This window comes from Puma concolor, chromosome B3 (assembly GCF_028749965.1).
Source record: "Puma concolor isolate L17-30 chromosome B3, mPumCon1.1.hap2, whole genome shotgun sequence".
Lineage (NCBI taxonomy): Eukaryota > Metazoa > Chordata > Mammalia > Carnivora > Felidae > Puma > Puma concolor.
The window spans coordinates 73,889,495-73,906,355 of NC_141672.1; the positions used below are offsets into that span (position 1 = coordinate 73,889,495).

Genomic DNA, 16,861 nt, shown 5'->3' on the forward strand with positions numbered 1-16,861 from the left:
GGGTTCCTGCTTTAATGCCCGCAGATACTGCAACTGCCCTGAACTCTAGTGTGCGTGAAGGAGGGTCCTTCTTACCAGGAACCGTGACCACAGTAGATGCCTGCTGTCCTTCATCCCTCAAGGATTCTTTTTGCCATCCAGTGACCATCCTCAGGGTTATATGGAAATACAGGATCTGCAGGGCTGTTTGAAACAAAGAAAGAATGTGCCACTGCTGCACAGTCGTCCTAGGATTGCATTCATGACAAGTAGTACTTTCCACTTCTCCTAGTTCCCTTACTAGCATCGTTTCTGTTAAATTTTACAACTCGTACAGCCAGGCCTCGGGAGGAGCTTTTACGTTAAGCCCTTTTATAACACTCAATTACGTCTCCACCCTTGAGGCTCTAAGTCACGAAATAAGCAGATGTGGAAATATCCAGAGTGACTCTCTCCTAGCGGCCGGTGCTTGACCTCCGTCTGAGAGGTGACGCTGTCCATTCTCGGCATGGAAGGGGCAAAGGAAGAATTGACTAAGGCTGGAAGGAGGAACTGTCTCGGTCCTGCAGGTGTGGAGGCCTCAGGAATGTGGGGCAGGCGGGTATGTGAATGCCAAACGCAGGCATAAAGAGATGCAAGCTAGATTCAAACTGGACAATATTTTAAAGCCAAATAATGTTTTAAATATTTCCTCTCTTACCATGGAAGCCCGGTATATTTACATTCAAATACCACGCTAGGTATATACATTGCAGTTCACTAGGGGAGCCAGTAACATCCACTTCCTTTAAAATCCAGCCTTTCCTAGTGACCTCTCCCTGACACCTGTCAACCCTGTATGCTTCTTTCCGTGCAGTTGGTCACCATGTTCTTGTAGCCTCCATTAAAAGTGCCCGGTGTTACCTGATTGAGGCGTGTTCAGTTTGAATGAATGAAGACAGAAATGAAGCAGCCCTTAAAATTATAATTATTCTGCAGTCGCTTGAGAGTAGAGACTAGAACTTCTGGTTTCTTTTGAGTTCACCCCTCATCAGAGGCATATGTATTCAGGGGCTCTTGGGTAGCTGTCAGTTGCATGTCTGACTTTTGATCTCAGCTCAGGTCATGAACCCAGGGTCGTGGGATCAGGCCCCACATCGGGCTCCGCGCTGAGCAAGGAGCCTGCTTGAGATTCTCTCTCTCCCTCTGCCCCTCTCCCCCCTCACTTTCTCTCTCTCTCTCTTAGAAAATAAAAGGCACATGTATTCATATTCTGTGTGTTTTTGTGTGTGTACACATGTAAATCTAAGATGAAAACCAACCAACCTGCACACCCACTAATCTGAGTGGTTTCTCTCGGCAGTGACAAACAAGAAACCCACACAGGCGTCCATCACGAAGGTCAAACAGTTTGAAGGCTCCACGTCATTTGTGCGGAGGTCACAGTGGATGCTTGAGCAGCTTCGCCAGGTTAATGGCATCGATCCTAATCGGGTGAGTGAATGTCTGGTGTTGAGCGAAGGTGTTCTCTTCACACGATGACTCCCTCACTGACCTTGGCAGTGGTGGTGGTTGTCTGAGTCCTCTTTAGCGAAGCTATTTCTCTGTTTCAGTTACGTGGCTAAGACTTTCTTATTTCTATGCCCTTCTTATGGGGAACTCTAAGTCTTTTCATCATGTGTGATGCAGAAACGTAAGGGGATGCACGCTGAAGAAGTGCTGGCTCTGTAGTAGGTTTATCAGCCAAGTGCAAAGAGCAGAGTTCAGATAGCATGTCCATGGTTACCAATATGAAAAACCTATGTTCATCAAGGCTTCATGTATCTCGTTATATCACCAGTGATGAGATTTATTAGCCGAGCAAGCAAATAAATAGGTGGCACCTTACAAATTATGTATTAGGATTCTATTGGATTTAATATGAGAAACATTTTAAGGTAGAGCTGTTTATTTAAGTACCTTTCCTTTTGTTCACACATACTCACTGTATAAAACCTCAGTAATGAGGAGAAATAAAATGTAAATTGTCACTATATGCTAAAATAATAAGGGGGAATCTTTTCCTTACCAAAGGTTAGGGGCAAGATTCATGGGTTTCACTGCCAAGAACGTGACCTTTTCCGGGTCATCGGGAAGGCAGTATCTAGTCTAAATTGTGCCAGGTCAATGTGTAGTAAGCTGTTGGGGCTTCTGTGAGCGTAGCTTCCTAGGGACATCTATAAATACTCCAAGATTTGGGGTTTGCTTGATAAACAGAGAAAGGTGAACTTTCTTTCCATGCACCTGGGTGCTAATAAAGATGAGCCTTGTGATTAAGACCAAAGTTTTGAAAGGTGTTTCAGCTTTTGTGAGCCTTTTGTCAGGGGTAAGCTGGAAGCCGCAGTTTTTCTAGATTGAGATCGGCACTTATTTCACTGTCTTTTCCAGGATTCTGCAGAATTTGATCTGTTGTTTGAAAACGCATTTGACCAGTGGGTGGCCAGCACAGCTTCAGAAAAATGCACCTTCTTCCAGATCCTCCACCATACCTGCCAGAGGTACCTCACGGACAGGAAGCCCGAGTTTATTAACTGCCAGTCCAAACTCATGGGAGGTGAGTGGACATTCGTACGGCTTTGGCCACCCCGTTTCCTCAGACTCGCTTTCACATGAAAAGGTAGGTGTCGGCAACATAATTAAAGGCAAAAAAAGAATCAGGATACTCAGAGCTGGACAGCATGAAAACCAGTCTAGGGAGTTCATTGTATGCTAAATCTAGACACAGTGGAATGTTTTCATTCTTAACCAAATCTGGTCTTTGGGGAAGAATTAGCCACTTAGCTAAGATTAGTTATGCTATAAGAACAAACCTGTCCCCTCATTAGGAAAACCTTTCAGTTTGGGTTTCTTGACTACCATTTCTATAAATTCATTGCAGAGCACCGTTTTCTAGGCTGCTTTTTCCTATTATGTCTCAAGATATTCTCCAAATATTAACATGTAGATTCTGACACATATAATCTCTTTCTTTCAAATAGCAGCTAGTCTCACGTTTATTCCTCGAATATCACACAAAGGGGAGTTAGGCTGAGCACTGTAAGCCAGCCTTAAGGGGTGAGTACCAGTGTTGGCAACTTAATGAGAAACATTTAGAGGGTGCTTAACACATTTCTTTTAGGTGGCATTGCTTTTTAGGGAATTGAAACTGTGCTAAAAATATTCTCAAAAAGCCTTGCCAGTCACTCTGTGAGCTGAGGAAGAAAGTTTATATCATTGCTCTCTTCACTGACCTGTTCTCCAGGTTTTGAAGAAAAAAGTTTTTTGTGCCCCAACTTTATCTTAATCAAATGTCAAATGAAGGTCACGTCATAGACACTACGTCTCCTCCTCGGGCTGTACATATCTTTCATATGAACACGGCGCAGAACCCATTAGTCTGCCCACACACCTAATGTGTGCATACTGCCATTCTGCCCTTGATCTGCTAGATGTCATGGGGGAAGATCTCAAACAGTGAGTTGCTTACGTCATAAGAACCTAGAAAGGTCTTCCTTAGGCTTTGATGCAGTACTCTATTATAGCTTCTCCATTTAGTCCTAGAAAAATATCAGAGGTGATGAGTAGTGCCTATTTTTTTCAAAGCGGCCCCATCCTGTGTACAGAAGTAAAAACTGTGAGATATGGATGTTGAAAGACAACATGTGACGCTGACCTCTTACTGTTTAGAAAATAGAATGAGATACTGCTCTCATGTCTGGGCCACCAGTACTCTTCACGTGAATCCCACCTGCAAAGCCCAGCTTTAACAGATGTGGCAGGTGAGAGCGCCCTGGGTTCATGGCCACAGATGACTGAGTTTTTCAGTGACTGGAGAATTGACCGGGAAATCCCAGCTTTCCCTCATTCTTCACTGGGTAGGATTTTCTCTGCTATCCTAGAATCAGATTGGTTTCTTGATGTCAAGTTCCTACTAGGAAGAATTTTTCCATCGGTGTCCGTATGGTCAGTAGATGCCTGGATAGCACTTACGCAGAGTCTCCTCTGAAAATAATGTGACATTATGGGTTTGACATTTCTGTTGCCCTTGGAGATAGACTCCCCTCATGCATTCCACTTCTGCTCATTCCGTCCTGAGAGCAGAGTGGCCAGAAGCAGAAGCGGTGCCATGGGAACTACCACATTTCCTCAGAAGGGAAATGTGAGGTGGAAGCAGGAGGGCCACAGCCGCACTCCCTCCACTGTCCTTGCAAGAGAAACGAGTCTCGTCCTTCCTGCTAAGGTTGAGGGGAGCTTTGGTAGCTCTTCTCTGCCTCTTCTCACTAGGTTGCCTCTCTGAGGCTCTCATTTCTTCTCTCAATACAGTTCCTCTCATGCAGGCATGCATTCATTCATTCATCCATTCCTGGTTCATCATCCAATTATACAACAAGTAAGCATTAAGTACCTGCTATGTGCTGTACTATGTGCTGGTCACTGTGCTCTGTCCTAGATATAGAAAATCGTTTGGTTCCTTAATGGACCCCAGTTTCACCACCCATATTCCAGACTGGCAGATCCCTAACAGCCTTTCTGTAAGCCCTTCATTACCTTCTTGAATGTCCTCAGACCTTCCGACACAGTCCCACTCAGCCGCTTCTGTCAGTCATTGGCTCAGCCCTTCAGAGGTCTTCCAGTGCCCTGTGGATCCCAAAGTCTGTAGAGTTGAGACAGGAATCCATATATCCAATGTTAAATTGTTGTGTGTTGGATAAAGCCGCAGATTGATTTCCTGTAGTAAGAAGAAGACTAAGTGAATGAGACCAAGTGCCAGAACTGGCTCTGCCTTTTGAGACCATCGACCTCACTTTTCACTGGTGTCTTGTCTTCCTTAGACCTCACTTTTCGCTGGTGTGACTTGTGGAGGTTGGATTAGATATCTACAGTCCACTTCAGTTTTAATATTTAGAGAATCGATAATGCTTAAGTTACAGCTTTATTGTGTAGATCAATCACTTCTTAATTACAAGGCAAATAAAAGACTTGGCACAGTTAAATATTGACAGGTCTTAGATTCCTAAGGAAGGCAAAAAAGTCTGAGTTAAGCACATGTAATTTGTTGGCAGCACATAGATCCTTCACGCGTGCACCTCGTCTTCTTGTTGCTTGTCCTTGGTAACAGCCGTACCAACATACCCTAGTTAATTAGCATACCAATTAGTCTTCCTTTCTGCCACTTACCACAGTTCAGACTTAAAAAGTACATAGTTTTTGGGTCACAACATTCTGACCCCTTTAACTTTGGGGATACCTACCCTATCTTCAGCAGATGAAATCGGTTTCAATTCCACAGTATCCTTTGGTCTGTCCTCACCGTATGGGTCACACATCCTAGAACCGGTTGTTATCAGAACTGTGAAATGTCACAGATTTTGTGATTTTAAAGAACTAATATCAGCGTTGGTATGCTGCCCTACACCAGATTGTTTACATATGTTATCTCATTTAGCCTTTTACAGTAGCTTTTGGAAATCAAATTTATTATCTCTACTTTACAGAGAAGGAAATAGGATCAGAGAGATCATCAAATAGCTTGCCAGGGGTCATATAGCTAGTAAGTGGCAGAGGTGAGATTCAAACACAGGCTCTCCACTCTAAATTTATCTTCCCCAGGGCCACTGAGTGCCATACCCCAGGGGACACAGTGACATTGTCTTTTCTATGAATGGTGCCCCTGAAGTTATGTAGGAATTTGGAGAAAATAATTAGCCAGCACATCCCTAGGTTTTAACAAAGGGAGATAAGAGGAGAGGGCCAGAGATTATAGATACTTTTAACTCTTTTCCTTGTCTTATCGTTGGTATGCAATTAAGATAGGAAGTCTTAAGCTTTTTTTTTCCCCCCCTCTTGGTCCTAAGAATGATGGAGTTATCAGGGATCTTTAAAACCACCTTGCTCTTTGGTTGTTTTTGATTTCGGTTTTGTTCATCTGATATTATTCATGTTTCAACATAATAAAGAGATGAACTATTTTGGTGGCTGGGAAAGATGATGGAGCTCTGGCCACTCCCTGGACCTCTCAGGTACTCTGCATCTGGCCTAACCCTGGCATTGGGAAAGCTGAGGACCAGTGATTTTGAATCACGTTACTGAGGTCCCAGTACTGGAAGCAAGTCCGCCTGACTCCCACTGAACCACACATTCTTTAATACCAGTTCAGACAGGATCATCATTTTAAATATCTACAATTCCATGCAGTTCTTCTCTGTAGTTACTGATGGTGTATACCCCACATGACCATGTTTTTCTCTTTCCCTCCGGGAAAATCAGTTACACAGAGATGGATTCTTTGACATGGTTGAAACTCTCTCCTGCAAATATGATATTCCATCTCCAGAGGACGGACTGGGAAGCTTTGATCTTCTGATGCTGGTTACAGAACCCAGGAGATACATGTACAGTCTGTAGGGCTGAGTGAAGGCCCTCATAAACGGAAAGAGGGCAGGATGCTCTAAGCAGGTGTGAAGAGGGGAAGCATTGGTTTCTTCTCTTGCCTCTGTCAGCATCTTGGCAGCCATCTTCTCTTCCCTGGATAGTAGGAAGACCTGGAAGCTGGAACCAAGTCCTCCAGGCTTGGTCATTCCTAACTTCCACTCTACCTCTCATTTAATTCATTAAAGTTTGGTCACCTTTCAAAGATACAAAGCCATTCATTTAGTTGCTGGATCCCTAAGCTACCAAGAAACCTAGATTTAACCAGACCGAAGGCAGAGGCGTGAAGCCAGTCTTTCTACTAAAATATGACATGGCATCATGAATGAAAGGGGCCCTGAAAGTGAACCTCGGGTTCATTTCTGAGATGCTAGATTTTTGTGTGTCTCTCTCTGTTTATCGTAGACAGAGATGATACACTGTTATGTGTGTGGTAACACATTTGCACTTCAAAGATGCCTCCAAGGTGTTAATCATATGTGTAGAACTTTGGATTCCAGAGGAGAGACTTCCTTTCAGCTAATTCATTTCGAAGAAACGTGGTCTGCTCCCAAATAGTAGTATCAGTGTAGACAGTGAGAATGTCATATTAAGTCAAGGTCCCATGGGGAACTTTGTTGTATCGCTTTCTTTTTTTTCCTTCGTAAATCCCACATGGCTCTCCATTGCTCTTTTATTTACTCCGACCTTTCGTAGCGATTACTATCACCCTATTATTCTTATGCCTAATGCTGTGGACTATGGAAATCTGTAGTGGTATTGAACAACTTCTGTGTTAGAACCACAATGTAGATTCTTTGCAAACCTGTTTTCTTCAATAAGTGTTATAAATTACTTTCTGGAAAAAAATGATTTATTCTTCAAGGCAAGCTTCTGTACAGACTGAAGCACGTCCTAGCATTTTCTTGAACTCAACCCAAACAGCCTTGGCTAACCCACACAATTACCTCTTGTTCTTTCACCTGTTTTGTATGGCTCCTTCAGTGGACCCTCCTATGCGGTTTGCAGCCAAGTTTCGCATGTGTCCTCGTTGATTTCACAAGCATTCACTCAGCACCGCCTATCTGTCAGGCACTGAGCTAGCTGGAGAGACCCAACAACAACGTAGATACCTTGCTGACTTTGCTTACTGTTCTGGGGAGACAACAGGTGTAAATAGATAATAAACAGTTCAATAACACCAAGGTGATTGCTGAGCCGCATTGTAAAGGATGGATAGCAGTTGCCAGCCAGACAGGGGCAGGGTGAAATGAGCTCTCTCTTACTGCAACAGTTAATCTAGAGAGTTTCATTCCAATGTTGGCTATGTTCAGATTTTGGAATGTGGCAGATTGTTTTTCCGCAAAGCAGCCTATTTTGAAATGCCGTATATTTTCATCATCACCAAAGTAAATTTCTTAAGTGTTGCCTTCCTATGCACAGCCCTTCAAATGATGGTATCAAGCCCGGACTTCTGAGCTCTATTAGAATTCCAGGGACACAGATGTCTCTGATGTCTCCTTCATAGCAGGCTTGCCCTCATTTCCCTTGCTGATTGGTCTGCGAAAGGAAACACCTAATGGCTTTACGCTGGATTCCCCTGGGATGGAAAAGACTCTCAGGGTTTGAAGTGTGACTTTGCATTGTACTTTTCTTCCAAATAATGCAGGGTCATCCCTGGGTGAAGGTTGTGAAGATTTCACCTTGCAAGTGCTCTAGGCATGGGCATATGTAAGGTGGAATAACAAGTAACTTCTTAAAAGAGCACATGTGTACCTCCTAATGGGGTTTTAATGGGAAAAACAGTGATCAATATGGTCATTCTTTCTTTTTTAATTTAAGATCATTTATTTTGAGAGAGAGAGAGACAGTATGAGCAGGCAGACAGAGAATCCCAAGCAGGTTCTGCATTGTCAGCACAGAGCCCAACACAGGGCTCAAACTCACGAAACCATAAGATCATGACCTGAGCTGAAACCGAGAGTCGGACGCTTAACCAACTGAGCCACCCAGGTGACCCAGTATGGTCATTCTTAATCGCAATTTATTAATATACTTCAAGGGAATCTGTAACATTTTCCATAATACTTATATTTCTTCTCTCTGATGGGATGTTTTCTGCCACTGAATAATGGCTCTGTGGGATGTGAACCTCACGCTCCTACACATGCTCCAGCCAGCGCCACATTACAATGAATTGTTTCTTTCTCAAGACTAGATTAATGTGTAATTTTGCCCCACTGCTTCAGCCTTAATATGCTAGGGGATTCACACACATACACGCATACATTAGGGATTATCATTCATGTACCAAGTTAAATTGTGTTAAAACCACCATATTGCTGCTGCTTAATGCCACCACCCGGATGCGGAACAGAGGAGACAGCCAGGCTGTTCAGTGACACACTGTTGTGACAGCGATAAAGTGTTCCTTATAGTTCTTTAAATCAACAGGAATCCCTGTCAGAGTTCCTTCAGTGGCTTTCTTTGTCACTGTTGAAGAAATACAAAATAACAAACTTCACTTCTCCTCTGCCCTGGCCCAAACAAGGAAAATGATTTATAAGGAGCATGCCCCGGATCCACAGCTCTTAAGGAATGGAGTTAGTGCCTCCATCAAGGCCTGTCCCTCATTCCCCATCCATTCAATGCAGGCCATGACTTTCAAGTCACTTAATAAGCACATCTTCTTTTCCTTATATTGATTCAACTAAGTAGAAGACGAGATCGTGCCGATTTAACAAGGTATTTATGACCGAATTTAAAATTCTGTTTGAAAGATCTCTGTAAATGACTGTTAATTATATCAATCCTGTACACACACAGATTTATCAACCAGTCTTCCATTACTCCATCCTCCTCATTTTCCTAGACAGCATGGTATTTCATCAGAGACTCAGCTTATAGACACTTTTTTGGAGAGAGTAAGAAATTAAGACTAGAAACAAAAAAAAAAAAAATGCATCAATAAAAATAACAGTACAAATAGTTTTTTTTTTTAATGTTTAACATTTATTTATTGCTGAGACACAGAGAGAGACAGAGCACGAGCAGGGGAGGGGCAGAAAGAGAGAAGGAGATATAGAATCTGAAGCAGGCTCCAGGCTCTGAGCTGTCAGCACAAAACCTGATGCGGGGCTCAAACCCACGAACCACAAGATCATGACATGAGCCAAAGTCAGACGCTCAACCGACTGAGCCACCCAGGCACCACAACAGTACCAATATTTAAATTATACAGTTGGGAAAGCCCAGCTAGGGTTTTCTATTTGTTTTGGTTATTGAGATCCTACCACTGTAACTATTGTATCAAACAAGTTAGATGTTCATGATGCTACATGAATCACAGACGTAACCATCCGACATTGGCCAAGCACCATTAGGAGCAGGACATTCTAGCAGAAGCCCTGAGAGGTTTCTGGATCTGGATCTTTTATGTATTTATTGTTTCAATTTAGGACAACATTGCCAGTTATTATGTTGGATGATTTATGAGCTTTCTCATATTTTCTGAGTGGGTCATTCAACCTCATCTTGTTCCCAGGAGGTAAATCAAAAGCAGATGTTTTTATTTTAAGTGAGAACATTGAAGTAACCAAGGACTCCTTCCTTAGGTTCTATGCAATTCTGTGCATGATGTTACAAATGACTAGTAACTAAAGAAAAACTGGGTCACAGATGTGATTTTCTTGTTTTTCATCACTCTTTGCCTGTAAGCAACACTCAGGCACACAGTGAATCAGCTGGTGGGCTGTGGTCAGTCTTCCTGAGCCAAGAGTGACTTCATGTAGTACATGCTTTTGAATCATGCGTCTCCATCAAAATCTTGAACCAAACCAAGGGTGCGATCCAAGGTATCATTTACTAGCTTGACAAGGATCATGAACATATTTTGTCTATCCCATGGTTAAATAACCTGCAGTGGATTAGAGCCATTCTTACTTTCAGAATCAACCAGAGGTCACATCTACACAACTTGATATAGTAATAGAGCGACATAGAGCAGACTCCATTCATTTATCCCTGTCTTTGGTGGCATCACGCATTAACTTTGCAACTTCCTGTAAGCCACTTAACTTACACTCAACCTCTCTATGCTCTTCTGTATCGTGAAGAGTAACACAGACCTTGAAGGAATGGTGTGAGGATTAAAATGAACTTTAAAATGGTCAACCAAACGGGGTTTTTGCAAAGTACCAGGACATGTCTGAATAGTCTATGAAAAAAAAAAAAAAAAAAACCTTGGAAATTGTGATTTGTGTATTCATAATATTACATGATTTCTTTTGTGATATTTATCAAAAGCCCTTTCTTATGAAAGAAGCAAGGACATTTTCTTGTGCTTTCCTAATCCACATTGGCCCAAAGAATAGCAAAAAAAAATAGCAATTTCTTTGTTCCAAGTGGGAATGAGCTGAGCTATGTTATGGACATTTCAAATGCCTGGAGTGCTAAGTCGTTTGCCATGGTTTATCAAATGCTGAATGTGTTGCATTTTATGTCTGACATTTATAGAGTGCATATGTGACTGCTGACTTACCAAAACAACGATGTTTAAAATAGCGAGTAATGCTGTGCCAGAGATCAGGGCAAATAATTCAGATCCTCCTGTAGGAAAGAAAAAACCTGAAACATGTTTTCTGAACTTTATAAGAGAATAGAAATATTCCTTTTCCACCAGTATATTGTTAGCCTAAAATAGTTCTTTGAGTCCAATTCTCTTTCTCCAGCCAAAAAGGGGGATACATGAATCAGATGTAAAATTATTTAATAGCGTTAGACAAGAAGTGGTATTTCTGAAACAGACCTAAAAAGTGTGCTACATGATGCCCATACTTTCAGATTTAAAGACAAGTGCCAGTCACTTTTCTATGTAAGGACAGTTTTTGAGTCTTCATATCCAGTATCACCATAATTTCATACAAGAAAGTTTACTTTAACATGAAAAGATTAAAAGAACACACTCTCCAGAAATAAAGAGCTACTCCTTAAACTAGAACACGTTTACCTTTAGGAAAACCTTAGCACATTGTTCTTACTTACCTTGCTTCCCATAGACCAATAAAAACTCCCCTCAGCTGGCATTCAAAAGTTGTTGCCTTGCTGTAAAGTAGACATGTCAGGTACTAAGACTAACGTGGAGGGGCGCCTGGGTGGCGCAGTCGGTTAAGCGTCCGACTTCAGCCAGGTCACGATCTCGCGGTCCGTGAGTTCGAGCCCCGCGTCGGGCTCTGGGCTGATGGCTCAGAGCCTGGAGCCTGTTTCCGATTCTGTGTCTCCCTCTCTCTCTGCCCCTCCCCTGTTCATGCTCTGTCTCTCTCTGTCCCAAAAATAAATAAACGTTGAAAAAAAAATTTAAAAAAAAAAAAAAGACTAACGTGGAATTTTAGTGAAGAGAAGCTGAAATTCAGTAACTGGCCTGACTCTAAGAATGATCATTTCATGATTGCTAAATTCATCCCTCCTTCTGGGGATACCCCTCAGAGCACACACCTTGTGGACAGCAGATCAGAATGTCATCTTCAAGGCTCAAGGCCATCGTCCTATTTCATTCCTGGAATAAAGGTGAGGAGCTTCTGCATAGTACCTGGGAAAAACTCTACAGGAAATTGACATTTCTCAAACCTGCAGTGAAGAGGTAAATGGAATGGCTTTTTCCCCCCAGCCCACATTATATCCTAAGTTTCTAAAAAGTTCTGCCTTGTTTCTGATCACTAAAGTAAATCTAAATCACTAGATTTAGCAAAGGCAGTTACCGGAAATTTAGACACTGGTGTAAATCTGCAGTTAGAGATTTCAGACCACCCGCTCCTCACCCTTTTGCTTGCAATGTGCCTACCCAAGATTAGATTCAGTAGATGTTCTGCAAGAAGCAAGAGCAGTAGGGTTGCCTGATTTAGGAAACAAAAATAGAAGATGCTCATTCAATATGAATTTCAGATAAACAGTGGGTACTTTTTTTGGATCAGTATGTCCCAAATATTGCATGCATGTCCTATATTTTATCTGGCAACCTTCACGGGTATGGACCACCCCCCATCCCCTCAGTTTCTGGCCACCATAACAAATATGGAAAACAGAATAAGTCAGAATAAGTTTATTGCAGTGGAGACACATAAACTTTAAGATGGCCAGTTATTAGGACTTGAAGACAATTTGAAATGGAGATCTCCCTCAAAGGGATTATGTTAGGTTAGCCATTCAGTTATACAAACAGAAAAATATGAGCAGACTGCTAAAGAAGGACTATTAGAAGAACTTAGAGGAATTCTGACTTATTGTGGCTCTTCTCCAGAGAATAATACTATAAAAATGCAAATTATAATTACTGGTAAGTATAGAAATTCCACTAAAGCACTTCTATAACCGAACATGAGATTCCTGGATAATTTTGCCTAGGGAAGAAAGGCCAGTCATCAATCTGGCTTTGGCTTGTCTTTGGATTTATTTTAAAGAGTTGGTTTGCTGTCAAGAATAAAAGGAGCCTGCCATAGACTCTTGGAAGCACCCAGCAGAACAAAGTCTCCCACTGATGGAGAAGAGCAAAAAGCTCTATTGTCTCAAGAGTCAGACATAGAATAAAGAAGTGTAACAAGAAGCTACTACTTATGAAAGTTAGCCTCCTCTCTGACCAGTCTAATGGTTTTCTTAGTAATGGAAGTGACTGGTCTGTCAAAGATCCCTTGACAAACCCTGTGGCTTGCCTACAAGTTCTGGTTCCCCTTTATCCATCATGCTGCCTGTCTGTAGCCCTCGCTCATTGTCAAGTATACAAGCATGCAGAGTGACCCTGGCTTCACTGTTGGTTGGTTTGGTTTTTGTTCCAGCCCTATGTGAGTATGGCATCCAAAGGTGATGCTGCTGTAGGTTCTATGAGCCATTCAGTGGGTCATATCTGTGAAAGGGGAAGAATATGTTTCACAACTTTCTAACTATGACAGCACATAAAGCATAAGCATGTCAATTACAATATATGACTGACAGTAAAGCAAGAAAATAAGCATATCATTATATTGGGGTAAAAACACATGTTTGGGGGGGGATGAGGACAAGTCTTTCTTGGCTTAGGGATTTATTTTCTCTGATAAACATTTGAGTGGTTAAACTGTGAGGTGACAGTGTGTGTGTGCATGTGTGCTCACACACATGTGTGCACATGCATTTGAGACTCAGTGGATACTATTAGTGGGAAAGAAACTATTTGCTTTTATTTAAATTAGTGGCCCATGCCAAAATGTCAGTAAGGAAGATTCAGAGTGTTTCTGAGTTTAGATGTCTGAGCAGAAACTGATTTTTTATATTTTGAGAAAATGTAAAAGTAATTATCATAATTACTCATACTACTATGCCCCATAGAAAAGAACTTTCAAGTGGAATCAATATGTTCCTCATTGAATCTGATTGAGAACATTCCAGTCAGAATCATCTTTATGCCCCTTTGCAACAAGGAGAATTAAACAGGACAGAATATGATGGATCAAAGTCAGGACCATTCCTTGAATCACATATAAATATTGCACAAGAGCTAATCTCCTTGTGATTATTTATACTATTATATGTTATTCTCTCCATCAGTGTTTCACTCTGTCCTATGGGCCTTATTTTCACAGTTGGTTGATTTTATTGATCATCTTCCCAGTTCCCATTATAAGAGGTTGAGAGTTAGTGGGGGGGAAAAGGTGGTTTCACAAGGTCAGAGTGGATCACACATCTGTGATAAAGCCAAGAGCTTGCACTGCTAGTTGGTGTCTACAAATGTTAGCAATTTTTAGACACTAGGTAAAGGAGAGGAAAACCACTTTTACAATTATTTTATGGGGTCAGTGTATTCTCCTTGTGTGTTTTCTTTAAGCTTTTGACTTAAAATTGCATAAGAGAATAGATCATTATTTTTTAAAGGCCTGCATCATTTAAAAGCAAATACTCATCACAGAGTTCATGTGTATTTTAATTTTTCTAGCCACAGTAGGTTTACCCTCTTGGTCATTTGTGTTAGTTTCCCACTGATGCTGCAGCAAATGATCACCAAGTTAGTGGCTTAAAACAACATGAATTTATTATCTTACAGTTCTGGGAGTCAAAAGTCTAGAATGGGTCAGTAGGGCTGTGTTGCTTCTGGAGGCCCTAGGGAAGGATTTCCTTGCCTACTCCACCTTCTAGAGGCTGTTTGTGTTCCGTGGGCATGGCCCTTCTTCCATCTTCAAAGTCCCCAGCATAACATCTTCGAGCCTCTCTCTCTGGCTCATACACTCTTGCCTCAGTCTTGTAAGAACCCTGATTATTATATTCATTCCACCCGGATAATTCAGGATAATCATTGCATCTGAATATCCTTAACTTAATCATATCTGCAAAATCCCTTTCACCATGTAAGGTGACACATTCGTAGTTTCCAGGAATTTGGGTGTAGGCATCTTCGAGAAGCCATTATTCTACCTGCCACACCATTTTCCTAAACAATTCTAAAAGCTATAATGTACACTATTGTGTACTGCTGTCCTACATTTAATTTTATTCCTTTCATATAATATAGTTTTAAATATGTCCTAGAGACTATTTTACTTGTACTTACCTATTATGATTTAAGACGTTGAATATCTTAAAATATAAAATTTAGAACACCTAAACATGTTATGAACATGTTATGAAACACCCAGTATTTAAGTGGCTGTAAGGACATGGCATGTCCCACATTATCAAGAAGTTCCCCATTCTGCCAGCTAGGATATTTATACCTTGGCTCTTTCTCTTTACTTAAGGAATTTGTTTTTCCTTAATCATTATGTAGGTTCTTTACAAGTTTCTAGGAAGTCTTACTATTTAAACCTTGTGATGATGAAGATACTGTAGGTCATTTGATTTTGTTTAAAATCATCCTTTTCCTTGATATTCCCCTTCCTGTCTCCTCAGATAATGATTCTAATGCCCTACTTGTAAAAACAAAACAAAACAAAACAAAAAAAACTTGGTGGTAGTCCTCTTAAGAGACACAGTTCTTTTTTCAGCTTTGATGCAAAATGTCAAGGTCAAGTTTATTTAACATGTACTCATTACAGACAAGTTCAAATTAGCTGCTTGGATTTATCTCTTTAATTCAGCATACATTTAGAAGTGATTTAACATGAGCACCTAAAATATAGCTACCATGTCATTTCAACATTTTTCTGTATTGCTTAAGGTATGTACTTCTTTTCCTGTTGTGGTATTTCTATTTTTTTTTAATGTTTATTTATTTTGAGAGAGAGACAGGGGAGGGGAGGGGCTGAGACAGAAAGGGAGAGAGAGAATCCCACACAGGTCCCACGCTGTCAGTGCAGAGCCCCACACAGGGCTCAATCTCATGAACTGTGAGATTGTGACCTGAGCTGAAATGGAAAAAGTTGGATGCTTAACTTACTGAGCCACCCAGGCGTCCCTAGAGTATGTTGTGGTGTCTCTTAAGCCTTGTTCTGGTGTGGTGTGATACACACTAAACAGAAAATGAGGGGCGCCTGGGTGGCGCAGTCGGTTAAGCGTCCGACTTCAGCCAGGTCACGATCTCGCGGTCCGTGAGTTCGAGCCCCGCGTCGGGCTCTGGGCCGATGGCTCAGAGCCTGGAGCCTGTTTCCGATTCTGTGTCTCCCTCTCTCTCTGCCCCTCGCCCGTTCATGCTCTGTCTCTCTCTCTGTCCCAAAAATAAATAAACGTTGAAAAAAAAAAATTTTTTTTTAATAAAAAAAAGAAAATGACTTTGCACAGATCTGGGTGTGAATTTCTGGTCGGTCACTTACCATCTGTGGATAAGTTAAACTGTAAGTCTGACTTCCTTTTCTTAAACAGTATTAATACTGCTTACTCCATAAGGTTGTTGTAAAGATTGAATAAAATGATGTATGAAATATTTAACACAGTGCATAGGGAGTACTATGGAATGTAGTGGTGGCTGTTATAATTAATAATTATATTAATTTGTTAGGGTAACCTGGGTGGCTCAGTTGGTTAAGTGTCCGACTTCAGCTCAGGTCATGATCTCGCGGTCCATGAGTTCGAGCCCCGCGTTGGGCTCTGTGCTGACAGCTTGGAGCCTGCAGCCTGCTTCGGATTCTGTCACTCCCTCTCTCTCTGCTCCTCCCCCACTCACACTCTGCCTCTCTCTGTCTCTCAAAAATGAATACACGTTTAAAAAAAAGTTTAAAAAATAAGTATATTAATATGTTACAATTAATATTTTCTTTTAATCTTGCCTTCCTGTGGTGCTGCCTTCCATCCTGTTAAGGGAAATTAATATGGAATCTGAATTTCAGTCAGACACAGAGGAGAGAGTGAAAATACAGAGCATCCTTATGTCAGATATGGTAGAGGTGCCGTTCTATGTTTTATATTTGCATTTTTCTTTTTTTTAATGTTTGTTTATTTTTGAGAAAGTGTGCACAAGGGAGGGGTAGAGAGAAGGGGACAGAGGATCTGAACTAGGCTCTGCTGACAGCAGTGAGCCCAA

At 41.5% G+C, this 16,861-nt stretch overlaps 1 protein-coding gene across 4 annotated transcripts in view; it reads left to right on the forward strand.

Annotated features, from left to right (window-relative positions):
• STXBP6 (syntaxin binding protein 6) overlaps positions 1–16,861 on the forward strand; it is a 252,422-nt gene that overhangs the window by 197,618 nt on the left and 37,943 nt on the right. For all 4 annotated transcript variants that reach the window (XM_025919783.2, XM_086710020.1, XM_086710021.1 and 1 more), the window contains 2 exons: positions 1,322–1,452; positions 2,386–2,551. In XM_025919783.2, the coding sequence (XP_025775568.1) occupies positions 1,322–1,452; positions 2,386–2,551 (297 nt within the window). The remainder of the gene's footprint in view (positions 1–1,321; positions 1,453–2,385; positions 2,552–16,861) is intronic.